Source organism: Agrilus planipennis, unplaced genomic scaffold (genome assembly GCF_000699045.2).
Source record: "Agrilus planipennis isolate EAB-ADULT unplaced genomic scaffold, Apla_2.0 scaffold149, whole genome shotgun sequence".
NCBI classification, from domain to species: Eukaryota; Metazoa; Arthropoda; class Insecta; order Coleoptera; family Buprestidae; genus Agrilus; species Agrilus planipennis.
The window spans coordinates 386,066-401,308 of record NW_020438906.1 but is presented as its reverse complement, the minus strand read 5'-3'; the positions used below and the strand labels follow the sequence as shown (position 1 = coordinate 401,308).

The 15,243-nt window shown below is 35.7% G+C and overlaps 2 protein-coding genes across 2 annotated transcripts in view; one reads left to right on the top strand and one right to left on the bottom strand.

The window, feature by feature from the left end:
* Nucleotides 1-6: 6 nt before the first annotated feature.
* On the top strand, nt 7-2,547 carry LOC108736390 (dimethyladenosine transferase 2, mitochondrial). The gene is made up of 7 exons (XM_025973381.1): nt 7-863; nt 921-1,068; nt 1,130-1,269; nt 1,329-1,484; nt 1,803-1,945; nt 2,182-2,286; nt 2,353-2,547. Exons 1-7 carry the CDS (start codon nt 426-428, stop codon nt 2,498-2,500), a joined length of 1,278 nt encoding a protein of 425 aa, XP_025829166.1. The 5' UTR covers nt 7-425; the 3' UTR covers nt 2,501-2,547.
* Nucleotides 2,548-2,658: 111 nt separating this feature from the next.
* The window catches only part of LOC108736389 (baculoviral IAP repeat-containing protein 6), a 35,857-nt gene continuing 23,272 nt past the window's right edge, over nt 2,659-15,243 (bottom strand). The window contains exons 26-43 of the mRNA XM_025973380.1: nt 14,611-14,945; nt 14,329-14,551; nt 13,302-14,254; nt 12,922-13,186; nt 12,446-12,675; nt 12,160-12,363; nt 11,884-12,097; nt 11,044-11,266; nt 10,717-10,936; nt 10,039-10,650; nt 8,455-9,964; nt 8,194-8,400; nt 7,923-8,135; nt 6,555-6,815; nt 5,967-6,206; nt 5,265-5,478; nt 4,493-4,737; nt 2,659-4,435 (exon numbers count right to left, since the gene is read on the bottom strand). Coding sequence (XP_025829165.1) covers nt 3,369-4,435; nt 4,493-4,737; nt 5,265-5,478; nt 5,967-6,206; nt 6,555-6,815; nt 7,923-8,135; nt 8,194-8,400; nt 8,455-9,964; nt 10,039-10,650; nt 10,717-10,936; nt 11,044-11,266; nt 11,884-12,097; nt 12,160-12,363; nt 12,446-12,675; nt 12,922-13,186; nt 13,302-14,254; nt 14,329-14,551; nt 14,611-14,945 — 7,436 coding nt within the window. The 3' untranslated portion in view covers nt 2,659-3,368. The remainder of the gene's footprint in view (nt 4,436-4,492; nt 4,738-5,264; nt 5,479-5,966; nt 6,207-6,554; nt 6,816-7,922; nt 8,136-8,193; nt 8,401-8,454; nt 9,965-10,038; nt 10,651-10,716; nt 10,937-11,043; nt 11,267-11,883; nt 12,098-12,159; nt 12,364-12,445; nt 12,676-12,921; nt 13,187-13,301; nt 14,255-14,328; nt 14,552-14,610; nt 14,946-15,243) is intronic.

The window sequence follows — 15,243 nt, the reverse complement described above, 5'->3', positions numbered from 1 at the left end:
TTTCTAATGAATTTATTGCTTTTTAACAAATTTTAAAATACGCCAATAATTTGTTAATAATTTCTGCGATAAAGATACCGCACGGCAATGTAAAATCATACACGGGTATCGCACACCTGCCTCATTTTCACCTGACTTCCGATATTGACTCATAAGCGCCTGTGTGTGAAAGAGAGATGGTATCCCACTCCGCAGCAGCGGAGCTATTCGCACACTTGCGCTCACAAATTTAACATAGCGTACGCGTTCCAGTATCTGTAGTCTAGTTCAATGCACAAAGGGTAATCAATGATTAAATTGCAATATTGCAATATGATTGCAATCTATGATGATGATACCTTATCTATGGATGGTATCAAATCTAACTATGGTGACAACTGATATAATCCCTAATTTCATATTTTGTTAATAATAATGTGATAATAATGTTACGGTTTTCAAAAATTAAGAAATTATTTAAAATGTGTAACAGGGCGTTTGATACTGTCGGTAGTTGCAATTGTGAATACAGTGTTCCTTCTGACAATAAGTCAACTGACAAAAAAAGTTACAGAACTGTAAAAACAGCCGAAAAAATAGATAAGTACCTTAAAAGCGTGCCTTTTGCAGGAAAACTAGTCAGTGAAATTCCAGAGAAGCATTTGCATCTTAAACAAAGCGATTGCATTTCAGCATTTTATTTAATTGATGATGGTGTTGCCAGTAAAATTGTTTGGCAAATTGTAAAAACATTAGGTAATATAGAAAATAAATTAATATGTGAAACCAATGCAGGATTTGGCTTTATTACAAAAAGGTTATTATGGAAAGGAGCGAAAGTTCGGATATACGAGACATGCCCTGAGTTCCGAAAAAAATTAAGGGTACTATCACATAATTATAATATAAATAATTCTGTAAATTTCAATTGAAACTTGTAGATAATTTGTCAAAATTATGTAAACAGAACCGAGTTATTTACTAAAGATCTGTATCATTTACCTACAATGTCTTATATTGATAAAATTGATCGTGGTTCAAGAGTTCAGCAGTTATTAAATGGTATACCAACAAGACCGTGGAGTTCCGGTAAGGCAAATAAGACTAATTGCAAATATTGTATGTGAAATTGACATTCAATTACTAATAGATCCAGCAATTATTATAATTGGTGCAATGCCAAAAAATAATTTTATTTCATATTTAATGCGAATGGTTGTTCATCAGGGTGAGATAATTAATTTTGGAAGAGTAGAGATATTTGCAATTATGAAATCTAGAAATTACCAAGTAAGATTAAAGTAGAACCTTTAAAAATTTATTTTTCTTTACCAAAAATCTATTTGTAGAAGTTAAATGCAGGGCCTGAAGTAAGTTGTAAATCTTATACAGCTTTTACAGTTCTTTTTCAACTATTTTTTGATTATGAATTTATTGATAATTATGATAGGAAGGCATTTATTCCATATGAGACTAATCGTAAGAAGAAAGAAAAAGAGTCAAAGGTAATAGTTCTGATATGATAAATTCCTCTATGCAATATTTCACTTATGTTTTTAAGTAAATAGGTAATAAGTAAAATGTTTTTAAATAAATAACTACTTACTAAAATTTTCAAATCTCTAAGTTAATTGGTTTTTGAGAGAAAAAACACTTGAAAAATTTTTTTTTGCTTCATGAAAGGCAGAGGCCTGAAAATAGAATTATCTATTTATCGTAAAAACGCAAGCGAAGTATGCTGATGACAGCCGATTCATTTTGCCCATACTGTATGTCAGAGTATTGACCATAGCTTATGTTGTTTTTTTTTATTATATCATAAGGTGGTCAGTGAAGGTGAAATGTGTCTTGTTCATATGACTTTGAAAAAAGAGTTACCTACAGAGAAAGATCAACTATTAGCACTTTACTATTTTGTTATGCAAGGCTATGGAAGAGGAAGGAAACGAATTATTCCTACTTTAGAGTAAGGATATTATTTATTTTATTCGTGTTTATGTGTTTTCATTCCGGTAATACATTAATGAACTACAAAAAATAGTATCGATAGTTGTGAGTTACTAGAGACGTCGCACATATTTTTAAGCGATGTGGAATAACAGTAAATGGTCCAAAAAAATGGGAAATTCAAATGAAAGGTAAGGATATTATTTATTTTATTGTGTGTTTATGTGTTTTCATTCCGGTAATACATTAATGANGATTCCATCTTCTAACTTCTAAGATATTAAAGAAGGCTAATATAAAATTATCTATATTCACGGAATTTAGAGAATTAAGACCTAAAGAAATTTTAATGTTGTTCACGTAAGAGCCAAATAAAGTATTTTTTTTTGTTTTTATGGTTATTGTAAAAAAGTTCTTTTTTATCAGGGAAATGACTCAGAATCCTAGTTATCACAACAGCCCGTTTATAGCGTTAATTGAATCGGAGTTATTGAAACGGGAAACAGTTGAAACAGATTCTTTACAAGAACAAAACGAAAGCGAAAAGCCTACAATAAAAGATACTGAATTGTAATTATATTATATCAACTCAGTTTATAAATAAAGAAAAGTAATTTTTTATCGCCGCCTTTAGTTCTAAAATAAAAGTACATAAATATGATGGGAGAGGTACAAATGCAAATTGTGTGGTTATACCCAACACAAAGTTGTAATTGATTAAAAGGCCACAAACGTAAATAATATAATTTATTTTTTTTGTTTGTGATCACATAAAAATTAGCAACAAAGTGTCGCCTAGAAAAAAAAACGTGGGGATAAGGTATCCACATTTTTCCGCACGCTAGTTTTAAACGAATGTCAAAATGTATTCGCTTTCGTCTTTCTCTACGATCGTAGTAAAATTTTTCAGCCCTTATGACACATTTTTCGCAATAATATTATAATAACATGGTAACCAGTTGTTGTATTTTATATGTAGTAGTAGTAGTAGTAGTAATAGTGGTTATCTGACGTGTTTGTCTCTGGCAACTAACAATTCGAATATTTCATCGTCTAAGTTTCTCTTTCTCTTTTGTACAAAATACCCGCTCAGTCGGAGTACAAATATTCTAAAATTTATTTAAACGCATATCAACAAATAACAATCACAATTTTATTAATTAAATAATTGATCGCTTCTTAACTTCCTCGTTTCCGCACATGATACGATCCTGCTTCGTACGTATTTTTAAGTAAGTTGAATTAACAAGAAAAAGAAGAAAAATTAAAAAACTCCTTAGGTAATGCCATTAAATAATTATAATAAACACGAGTGATGATCATCGCCGTAGTGGCCGCAGTCAATTAAACTAAATTAACTTGCGTTTGGTTTGTGTTTTTTGTAAATATTTATTTAAAGGCCGTGGTTTGTTTAGTACGTAGTAAATAAATGCTACCTGACTTCACTCGCACATTTCGTTCACCATCTTCTCCATGTCAATGTCCCCAAAGATCTCATTTTGCTCCACAGCATCCTGGTGTTGTTGTTGTTGGTGGTAGTGTTCCTGAGATGTTTCCTCTTCTTCCTCCTCCTCATCTTCTTCCTTAGTATTAACAGCCTCACTACTATCAGACGTCGCCATTTCAGTACTACTTGCCCTTCTCACATCTTCAGTGAGTCCATCAGGAGGTTCTAACTGCATTAATTTTTCTTTGAGCTGTTCAAAGGTTTTCTTAAAACTGTCCAAAGTATTCATTACTGTTCTCTTATTGTTATTACGACAAGATTTCTTCTCATTTGAAGAGTTCTCCATGTCCTTGATCCACTCCTCGACTTGTGCGATTACTTCATCCCTTTTTAGATAAAAGTGGGCATGAATGACGTCTCGGAAACAAGGGCACGGATTGACGATTTGTTCTAGCATAGCCCATCGTACCGTAGCTTGGTACACGTTTTGATTGTATTCTCGGGAACTTTGAGTACCCGCAGGTGTTCCCCGAGACCGTTCGTAGCCAGGCTCATTGAAATACGGTTCAGGTACGAGGATCAGGCTTTGAATTGAGACGAGGACTTGAAGGAAACTTGAAGTTTGTGGGTTCCATTTCTCTTCAGGTCGTCCGTGCCACGTGTTCAAAACTGAGAGACAAACTTTCCCGTCGTTGTAAAGATTCGGATTAAAGCGGACAGTATGGTGACCTGTTGTCTCTAAGTTAATCATCATGGGTGCAAGTGGATAATCGGGTGGAAAATAGACGTCCAATTCCAGGCAACCGTTTGCGTACGGAGTATCTGCTGGTCCGGTTATTAACACCTTCATGATGTCTAGTCGATCAGTGTCGCACCGAACAAAAACGGAACTACTGTAGCTAAGGGGAAGACTGGTGGCTAAAGTGACTGCTTCCTGAGCAAGACGCTTTACACGAGCCGGATGGGATTGGTCCCCAGCCGAACGAGCGTTGCTTTCGAAATGATGGGATACGATGAACTTATAACCTCCTTCCGGGATTTCTTGAATCATTTCGAATGTATCTATAATTAAAAAAAAATTACTTAAAATGTTTGTGGCAATGGAAATATGTAACTTACCAAATTGCAACTTCTTCATTATGCTAAGGTATCTTTCTTCTATAGAGGCTGACAAAGGCTGCTCAATTTTTGTGTCCATAAGTTCGTTATCAGAATCGATTAAGCGATCGGTAACTGCAGTCACGAGATTTGCGGTGGCCTGAATATCGGGCATTAATTGCGCTAGCCCCTCGTCCCGTTCGAGCTCCTCAAGTTGCTCACCCATTTTCGATTTGTACTTTCCACTAGAGGACTTACCATTAAATCTACAAATAAAATCAAAAATATTTAAATATATATATAGTTAAGTTAGTCGAAACTTATATCCACAAGTTAAAAAATTGGTGTTAATTTAAACATTTGAAATAATTCGGTCAAGTGGGAGTCGGTTTTTGTTAAGCAATTGTACATTTTGGTACTGAACAAGTGAAAAAAAAACTATGTATAATAATAATGCAATCCTAATAATTTCCATTCAATTTACACCTTATTTTTATATTTCAAAAGGGTAAAAACAGAAACGTATTATATATTTTTGAATTCATGTTTCAATGAGATTTCAATTCAATTATAATGATTTAAAAATAATTCGTGTTTAATTTCCTATTAGACTTAAAGTCAAAATTCAACTTTTGAAGTTCACGTCTGTATTTAAGAAAATGCTTACTAATATAGCTTCAGAGTTCAATTGCTTGCTCAAATATTTTCTGAATTAAAGAAGCGCTGGCGACAGACAGATAGACATCAAAATGATTCTATTACTGTTCCATAACGAATATTAAAAGCCACTTACTTTTTACTTGTTTTATGAGTCTCCGCTGTCTTTAGTTTGGACGCGTACGTGTCTACGCAAGTTTTCATATTTTTGAGCAACATACTAACAGAAGGCCCATTATTCTGGTTCTTCTGAGGCAACAATAACGACACCAATTGTGAACTGGCTGCCAGGGCTCTGAGCAATTGTAGAGCAGCCTTGTACAGGGGAATGTGCCTCGCCATGTCCAACACTGAAAATTTTTAGTTTTTGGAGTTATAAATCAAAAGGTACTTTTCAAAAATATAATGAAACTTAACGTCAACTTATAGAAAAATCACTCTTTATATTTTATACTACGGAGTTGGTATCCGTTGTGCGCATCACGCGAAAGCAGTACTTTTTAAAGTGCTCGATTGTGCGAGGTATTGCGGCAGTTTGAACACTCAATGTTGAGCTTTAGATTTCATAATGCGCTCCTTCGTCGTAATTGGAAAATTAGGATTGTTTACGCTTCAGTGAAGTAAACGTAAGCCACGACTAATTTGATATACTTACGTCATACGTTCCACTTTATTTGCCTGTTAAATATAGGACGGCTCTTAGGAACCAGTAAGAAAGGATGTGTACATGAAGTTTGCTGATAGATCCATACCCGTTCACTCTTTCGTGGGATAGATAATACATACCGCGTGCAAAGATACTACCTATCAAAAACAAATAAAATACTTTGCTCCTTACCTGAATCATTTCGAAGATAAGAACTTAAAGCTGGAATTAAGGCGCTATTGGCCAAAAGCTGATAAAAGGCAGGGGGCAAGACGTTGTCAGACAGTTCATCATCAGCTTCCCCATTAGGATTTATGTAACTCGCAAGCACTTGCAACAGGACGGTAACATGTTCTTCTTCGCTTCTTTGTTTTAAAAGTGCTTGTTCTACGTTCCAACTTTGCTGAGTTGAACCTGTACCGTATCCGGTGCCTAAGTAAAAAGATAAAAAAAAAAATCAAAAGCCAACAAACAGTAAACATGAAACTAACAACTACTTAATACTCTATCTGTAAAAATTATTTCTTAATCTCAAATACACTAGATTATAAATTTGTTTAAAATTTTAATATTACCATAGTGACTTGTTATCACAAAAATTAATACAGGTATTACCGCTCCAGCAAAAGATTCAAATTAAAAACAAAAGTTAAAGATTCAATTTCCATTTATGATGCTTTCAAAATATTTTAGAAATCAAAGCTGTTGATTTTTATAAAAAAGATATCTCAAAGTATTTTCACTAAACAAAAATAATACTTTACGAATGTCTTTACTTACCTTTCGCCCAGTATAACTGCGATGATTTTTCTTCTTTCAATTTTTCTTTGTTACCGTCCTTATCTACTATGTTCTGTGTTTGATGGGTGAAGATACCAAGACATGCAAGTAATAAATGTACAACACCTGCGCTGATACTGATCCGTCGCAAAAGACGACCATCGTCGGTACTTAAGGGCGTCGCATCATACAATTTGCGAAGCACCTCGAACGGTAGGGTCGGTAACGAGTCGGCAATCGGAGATTGAAATATGTCTCCCCCTAATTCGAAAAAAAAAAAATACAAAAAAATAGAAACTAAAATATTTCTGCATTAATTTTATAAAAATATTTCCTTTCTGAAAGCTTCACATCAACATCATTTAGTTGTTTTATGTATCACATATTGTAATACCAATTTCACAAAAAAATGTCTTCATTCTCAGTTAAAAACTAACTGAGGATGACACTTTCGATGTCGAAACGAGTTTTAGTCTTATGTTTTGTGGAATTTTGGTAGTTTTTTAGTGTTTATTTAGACAACTTCCACAGTACTACAATTGATTTTTTTGGTTTATAAAAAATAAACATTTTTCTAGAAGTCTCCACGAGCTAATTTGTTCACTATTTATTTATAAACACTCTAGCATTGTTTATTACTTCATGACGACTAATAAAAAGAAGTGACGCAATGAATACTTAGCAGACTAAAAACAGAAATTTCAACTTTTATTTTGTTATACTCTCACCCTTCCAGAAGAGTAGATATGTTTCTATATGATATGATTCTTTGGAAATTAAAAAATATATTAAAAATAGCACAACAATTTTAATCGAAATTTAAAATATTTACAGTCCATTAATGCTGGACAAGGTAATTAAAATAGCCTCATCACTGAATAAGATTATATATGTATATTTAGTAGTCAAAAGTCGAAATGTAGGCACTTCGCCGAATGACGGGACAATCTTAGATTTGCCTAAAATACTTTCAAGATTAAATTTTAAATTAAGACCTAAACTTACTATGACCTAATTTTTTCTTCTCTTTTAAGAATAATAGTAATATGTTCTTAATAATTAAGTTGTGGTAGGTTTCGGTTTGAAATTTAATATTAGAATGTATTTCGGGGTTTGTCTAAACGCGATGACTAAACCCCACGTAGACCGAACGTCTACATTTTGACTATAATGTAAGAAAAATTACACTGAAATGTATCAATCTATTAATACTTCTGAAAATACTTTGGTAGGGTGAAACAACTGTTACGAGTATAATAAAATTTAATGTGGAAAATTGTGTTGTTATTCGGTCAAATATTCATTATGACTTTCAATTTCTATAAATCAGAGGCCGAAACAGTTAATTATAAGAAGTGACATGTTTACCTTCACCGTCATCGGTAACACCCAAAACCAATCGTAACAAACACAGGGCTTTCTTGAGATCTTTCAACAAGACTTCGGCATAGCCAGGTAGTCGCAAAAAAAGTCCAAAGGCTGTTAATGAATGCGTCGGAACGTTAGACACAACGTTGGTCGTTTTAGAAGGAGTGCTGCTACTAGCTGTTTCCTCTATGTCTTCATAGATATCGTCACTTCCTACAAATTTGTTATAATAAAAAGCATTCAGTTTATACAGTAAGTAGATGAGAAATACCTTCTAATTTAACCCAGTCGGATTCCGATTGTTCTACTATTTGTTTTTTTGTGTTTGTTGTACGAATAGATTCGGGATAGATGGCAGGTAAATGCTGCGCCAAAAGGGCTAAACCACCAACGGAGCTGAATACTTGTAAAGTGCTACTGTAAGAACTTTGGCACACAATAGGGTTATTTTCGTTCTTATTGTTTTTGTCTTCATTACCTAAGAAAACGTTATCGTTATTTACAAAAAGCACATTAACGTTCATACAATTACCTGTACTTTTAGCAATAATTAAACGAACACAGGGCCAGTCAGTTTTCACGCCTTTGGTCTCTATAAGTCTTAACACTTGTCCCAACGTCATGTTAACTGGTAATGCTCTCTCGGGCAACGCCTCACAACGGATAATTCTCCCTTCAAATACATTCGGATGGGTGGCTATATCTGCGTTGGTGTAGCGTTTCTTTTTGAGTTGAGGCGTGGCAGTTGCCTGATTTTTCGCGTCTTTGGCTCTTTTGTCTTTCGCAGTTACACCAGCGGCCATACTTAAGTCTGAATCAACCATATGCCACCAGCCTTTCGATGTCTCGCACTTACCTCCCGTAGAGTCACGTTTGTTTCCGTTTGTACCCCCCAATACATCCGTATCAACGAGCGTCGAAAACGATACATGCTGTTCCAGAATTTCCGCCAAAGTTATGTTCGTTCCGAGATAAAGAAAGGCCTGATTGTGGGTTTGTTTAAACGCAGGATGTACGGGGGTGTAATAGTATGTATTGCGGTAAATCGTTTCATCGGCCTTTATTGTTACAGGAACCTTTTCGTTTTCCAACAGTAGCTGGAGAATTAGACGTCTCATAAAGCCAGAAATTCCATTTGTTTGTTGAGCTATTACTTCGCATAAAATTTTTGCTAAATGCGCCTGATTATTGGGATGGCAGATAGAACACTTTGACAGAAATCTAATACAAATTTCTTCCAGCTGTGTTAAAGTCTCTGACTTTACGTTTGATTTTTTGGATTGAGCAGTTCTGCACAACCACTGTAAAAGAGGTAACCAGAATGAGGAGCCGTCTTTCGATCCCAACCAATCTCGCATTATTTTCTCTTCGCTAACGTCCGCAAAAAATTTTAAAATTGTTGCAACATTCTCTAATCTTGCCATGGGATACGCAAAATTGTATGAACTCGAGCAGAACTGAAGGATTGCGGTATTAAGAAGCTTAGGAAGTCCTGAATCGAGCAACTGTTGTATAGTCGTTGGTGAACGGCTTACTAAAGCTATAGTTTCTAACTGACTTTCAGTCAAATTTAACGTGGACAAGTCTCCGATTATCAAACGTCCGTACCATTCAGAGTCACACTCAAACGTTTGTTTGGTGTCGTCTGTCATACTCTCCGAATCTTTGCGATCGTCAGAAATGGAGGCACCGTGGTCAGTAGACAAATTTGGTATCAAAACACCCATGCGTTGGAGCAATGTTGGAAATAATTCAAGTTTAATGTAACATAGTGAACACAAGAGCGAGTCGAGGGCGTATTTTAATGGCGTGCTACCCTGTACTACCGCAAGGAGGTTATACAACGAATCGAAGAGATTTAAAGTGATTAATGAAGTTATGTTGTAAGATGTGCGTGACTGATATGTGGTCCACAGAATAGAAGCAATACTAGACAAATATGCAGCGTTACAGACGTCTGTTTTCGTCGTGGCTATGGCCTGTTCACAAACAGACTTTACCCATTCTAACAACAATGCCACCCTGAAAGCTGTCTCAGAATCCTAAAAACATAAAAACATTTGATAATATTCGAGGTATACGTACATTGAATTCTAAAATGAAAATAAAAAGGTACCTGATGTCCGCATATCTGGTTTAGAAGTTCGCAAGCCGATTGAACTCCCGCTGAATTAACTAGCATTACACCCCTGCCCCAATTTACTCCTGTGAACACTTCATTTCCATTCGGTTTACTATTCAATAAAATCCTGATTACATTAAGACCATTTTCACGGTCGTGAAGGCTCATCTCGCACAATACACTTTCCAAATTGGGCAAATATAAAATTGGAATATTCGTAGGCATAATAAGCAGGCCACAGCACACAGATAATAAATTCGGTACTTCAACGGCACTGGTGACTACCTGTCTCTTCAAATTGGAATCTGAAGCGAGGGTAAAGCAATGGTGGAGAAGGCGGAGCCAGCCAAGACTGTATTTACAATGAGACTCATCGTCAGACAGGTCTATTTGTTGCAGTTGCTTGAAATGTCCTCCGAAAGCCGAAGTACCCAAGATACGAATTTGGGAGAGACCGATGTTGTTTGCATCTCGTGGTTTATATAGACACAACTGAATGCAGTTGACCACTTCAGGAACAGGGAGGTGGAAACGGATAAATGTCATACCGCTCGTTGGAAGAGGGGGACAGGCTGGAACAAGGCGAGATGGGCCGTCTGAAGAAACCTAGAATAGATATAAAAGCAAATTAATAATAAATCTTACGTTCGAAATAATTTAATTAAATATTACCTCTAGCGCGACTGCAGAAGGACAAGTGGCGAGAGAACTCAAATGAGGCTGAAGATGGACTTCACGTAGGAGTATGGCACTTGGAAGCTGTATTAGGAGTTCGGTATGTATTTCTTCTGGATAAAAATGATACGACCACTGTGGGGTTCGGGCTCTTCTATGCGCTGCCGCGCCACCTTGGATTAAAACATCCGCGGACTGGGCGGTACCGGATTGACACCTGTACAACAAATTAATCATATAAAGTGTGAGTTTCATTCATGTTCCGCGCATTCTATACTTTATTAAATATCTGCAGAAAAGATATAAACGTATTTTGTTACATACTTGATTGTACCAAAGGGCGCAAAATTAACTAAGGACATGGTATTTTCCAAAGTGGCTTGTTGCAATTTTTTCGTTGCAGAAGCAGCTGCAATGGCTGTGCTGGCATCAGAACGAGTAGTCGAGCCGAAATGTTGCATTACTGCCGAAATAGTCCCTGTATGTGAGATTGTATTTGGGGCGTTACTACTTTGTACCAAACTCTGAGCCAAAATTCGAATACCGCCTATAAAACAGCAAAAAATATATTAAAATCATTTAACTTATTTGCAAAATTAATAGACCTCCACCAGAATATCGAAGTACCTAATATAAATAATAGCATAAGAACCATGACATACTTTTTTCTTTAGGTAATATGTTTATAATTGTACAACACATTCTTTAGCATAAGTTGTTCATATACAGTAAAATTTCTTGGTCCCAGTGCGCCACATCGATGCTATAAAAATATTTACATTACGCTACTTAATAATTTTTCCTAATATTGCTCCTTGTTTCCAATTACTTTGTCACAAGAAATGGCCAACATAGCAAACTAAAAATACCTTTTCCTTCCGTAATTTCTTTCCCTGTGTAAGTTTTAAATACAGAAATTATTTGGAAAAATTTAAATATTTGACAGTAGAAAATTGAAGTATAGTCAACTCAACTAACACGAAACCCCATTAAAAGGTAAAAAGCAGTGGTATTTACAAAATTTTTTGAAATTATATGCATAACACCGTGTATTTCTAAAGATAATGAAAAAATATAAAATAATTATGTGCAACTATTAATTATTCTTTTAACCGTCCATCTACTGCTGAATTTAGTCTACACATACAAAAAAAAAATGTTTACCGGAATTGAGAAAACTCCTTAGAGCATCCTCTGTGTCAATAACTTGCAGTATGAACCAGAGCAAAGGTTCACTTAGTTGCGGGGCCTGCACTAGAAACATGAGCACCGGCTCGAGAACCAGTTCTTTATTCGACGCTTTTTTTGCTAAAGCAGCTAAGACGTGAAAGACCGCATCACCAACTGTTCCCGGTTCACCTAAGTCAGTAAATGCGCTCTAAAAAAGTATATTTTAGGCAGGTCAAATTACCAAATTGTTGAAATTGTAAAATAACTTACTTGCTGCGATATATTGGCCAACATCGAAAGTGATGACGCTTTGCAAGCTGCAAGACACTGACATAATCGGATTATACTCGGGTGATGCTGGAGTACGGTATCGGCCAAACAAGGCACGGTGGGGCCACTTTTCTCTTGCTGAATTTGTTCCGCTTTACTCTCATCCGTTTGAGATGTAACCACTGGCTCTGTATCCATTGCCTCCTGAACAACAATACAATTAACGCTATTCTTTATACAAAATTGTAAGAAAAAAATAAAAGCTAAGTGATAAATTAATGTTTACCGATTGTTCATTTGTACCAGGCAGAGGAGTTTGCACCAATTTTGCTTGTAATTTGAGCAATGAGATGAGCAAAAAGTCCCAGGAGACAGGCCGATCTTGTTTGTTTGATTCTGATCCCAAAACAGACGCTAATATTCCGCTAAAGAGATGCGAAGTAGGGTTCAAACGTTCGCCAATATTTACGCATCTAATTCTTTCTACATGAGAAATGTACGAATGAGCTAAAATTCCTGAAAGTAAAAAACAACGAAAATTGATTAAAATGATTATTTTGATTTGACTCATCTATATGATTCATTTTTTTTATACTGTATCCCGAATATTTATGAACGAACAGTTTCTTTTTAATTTTAGTAGCATATCCACTATTGCAGGAAAAAAAGAAAACGTGAAATCACTTTTTAATTAAATTATCAAGTAACAAAAATATTAGTATTATTTACCGACAAAACTCCTTAAATATGTTTTTTTCGTACCTGTACTTTCAAATATACTCATGGCAATGCTCAAGTCGGCATTAGAATAGTCAAGGTAACCCATTGACTGCAATAATTTACATTGCGCGTCCAAGGGCCCCTGTCTAGCGGCCAAAGGTCCATTTGGTTGTATAAGTTGATAAACAATCTTTAAAAGGAGACTTTTCAAGTTACTTCCTGGGTGACTACTAGGACTAACCACGTTACAACGCATTTGAAGTCGTACCAAAAAATCATGCAACGTCTTACAAAGAGATGGTCCCGCCTAAATAAGAAAGATAGTTAAAAACCCTTGTGAGCTTATAAAAAGAAATAATGATCACGATAAACAAATAGAACAGTAATTCAAGATGATTTCTTAATAAACATCTATTACTCACTAATCCTTTTTCAGAGAACACCAATCCACTACCAGATAGCAATCTCAGAAGCATTTGTGTAAAATCTGGATGTCCAACGATACACTGTGTCATTGCATACAATCCATAAGGATCAGACCACTGATTTGGCGACGTTCCTGTTTCATTATGAGTCATGTTACAGACAAGCGTTAGAGTCTGTAACGCGCTACACCAAGTCCTCAGAGACAAACCGGGACTCCATGCGATAGCAGAAACCAATGCGTTCACTGCATCCCCACTTAATCCAACGAATGGCATTACCGACGGATCGAATTTATCATCGGGACGAACACAATTCAACGTTAACCAGAGCTGAAGCACGTTTTCCATATTAGCCGGCGATTGCGAGTGCAGGTCACGGAATAGGGAATTAAAACAAGATATGAGCAAGTACCGGTTGGTCGCGGATGACTGGGGATGTATTTGCCATGGGGTAGTAAGTCTTGTAGGCCAAACGGTAGTTTCCTTCTGAAGTTCACCTTGAGGCACGGACGCGCTGACGTTCTGTACTAAGTTGCACGTTGTGGCTATAGTTAATTGTCGAAGGGCTATTTCGGCCGACATTTCAACATTATGTTCTAATCTTGCGTCCATTGCGGAAGACGTAGCTAGACTAGGATGTGAACTTTTTGAAGAACGTTTCAGAAGATTACGGCCACGTTCGAGGATGTCGTCCAAGAAGTCTTCCAGCTCCGAATCGTCTGATTCATAGACGTAAGTTAGCTGACTACCACCTGCATTATTATTGCCTGATGCTCCTGCGGAATTTGAACCATTATTGGGATTCGCGGTAACATTATTCACGTTACTGTTTGCACTAGAAGTGTTCTCATTGTTATTTGTGGTTTTCCCCTGTTTCGAAGCGGGCTCAAATATGAAACCGTCGTCGAAAATGAACGATTCGCACAAACTTTCCACATCTGTGATAAGATCTAAAAATATAAAAGATATTACATTTCAGTATAAATAGGTCGTGTATCATTCAAACTCGAACATTAAAACTTACCAGATGGTGTCCATGCATTTGTGGAAGGATTGTCTGTTTCCATGTCAGTTTCGGAAGATGTAGGTTTAGTAACTTCTAGAGCGTCTTGTAATAGACAAGCCAAGGCATGGGGAGCCCATGGCAATTCCGATCCTATACAAATCTTAACTAACTTTAACAGATGATCTTCGTTCATTAATTGACCAAGTCTTAAACGAGCTAAACTTATCAATCTCGCTATAACCTACGTAGAAGATAAATATTTTTTTAAAAATTAGGCCACAATAGACATACCATTCTTACCTTGCAAGATAAAAGAAACATGTCAGCACTACATGAATGATCAACAGATAATAAAAGAGAGATAAGGCATTTGGCAACTACTAAACAATGGATGCAATCGAGCTGCTGAGAGGGCAAGGAGGACCACTGTTTATTCTCTTGAGGTTGGGACGGTTCTCTCCTACGTTTCGTTTGTTTGCTTGAACCGTTATTGTCTGAATCAGTCAGAGATTTTGAAGCATCCTTCAAAACTTTATAGTGCTTCATCTTTTTGAAAATATGTTCCTGCTGTTTCAAAGCTGCCTCTAGTTTTGATGTTAAATGTGCAGCTTGACTAGATAACGCCGATAAAGCCTAAGGAAAAGTAACAAATCATACATTTACAAACTATTCTTTACACAATTACATAATTTTAGAATAGATTCGAGGATTAGAGAAAGGTTAAAGGACGAAGAAAAGAATTGGAAGGAAAAAATAAGAAAAGGTGGAAATACTTTGCCGTTTCATAAGAAATTAAATAAAAAGAAAAGCAGCATGAATGTACAGATAAATTACTTCAAATAACTTGTATTTCAAAAAAAATTCAAATGATTAAGAATAAATACTAATTTTAAAGTGTAATTAAACAGTTTATTATTTGATTAATCTATATAC

What these genes read in the sequence shown, in the direction of transcription:
- LOC108736390 (XM_025973381.1), top strand. Translation starts at nt 426, where the DNA reads ATGTTACGGTTTTCAAAAATTAAGAAATTATTTAAAATGTGTAACAGG. An exon ending in AGTTCCGAAAAAAATTAAGG is followed by an intron (nt 864 to 920) that starts GTACTATCACAT and finishes TGAAACTTGTAG; the next exon opens with ATAATTTGTCAAAATTATGT. An exon ending in AGAAAGAAAAAGAGTCAAAG is followed by an intron (nt 1,485 to 1,802) that starts GTAATAGTTCTG and finishes TTATATCATAAG; the next exon opens with GTGGTCAGTGAAGGTGAAAT.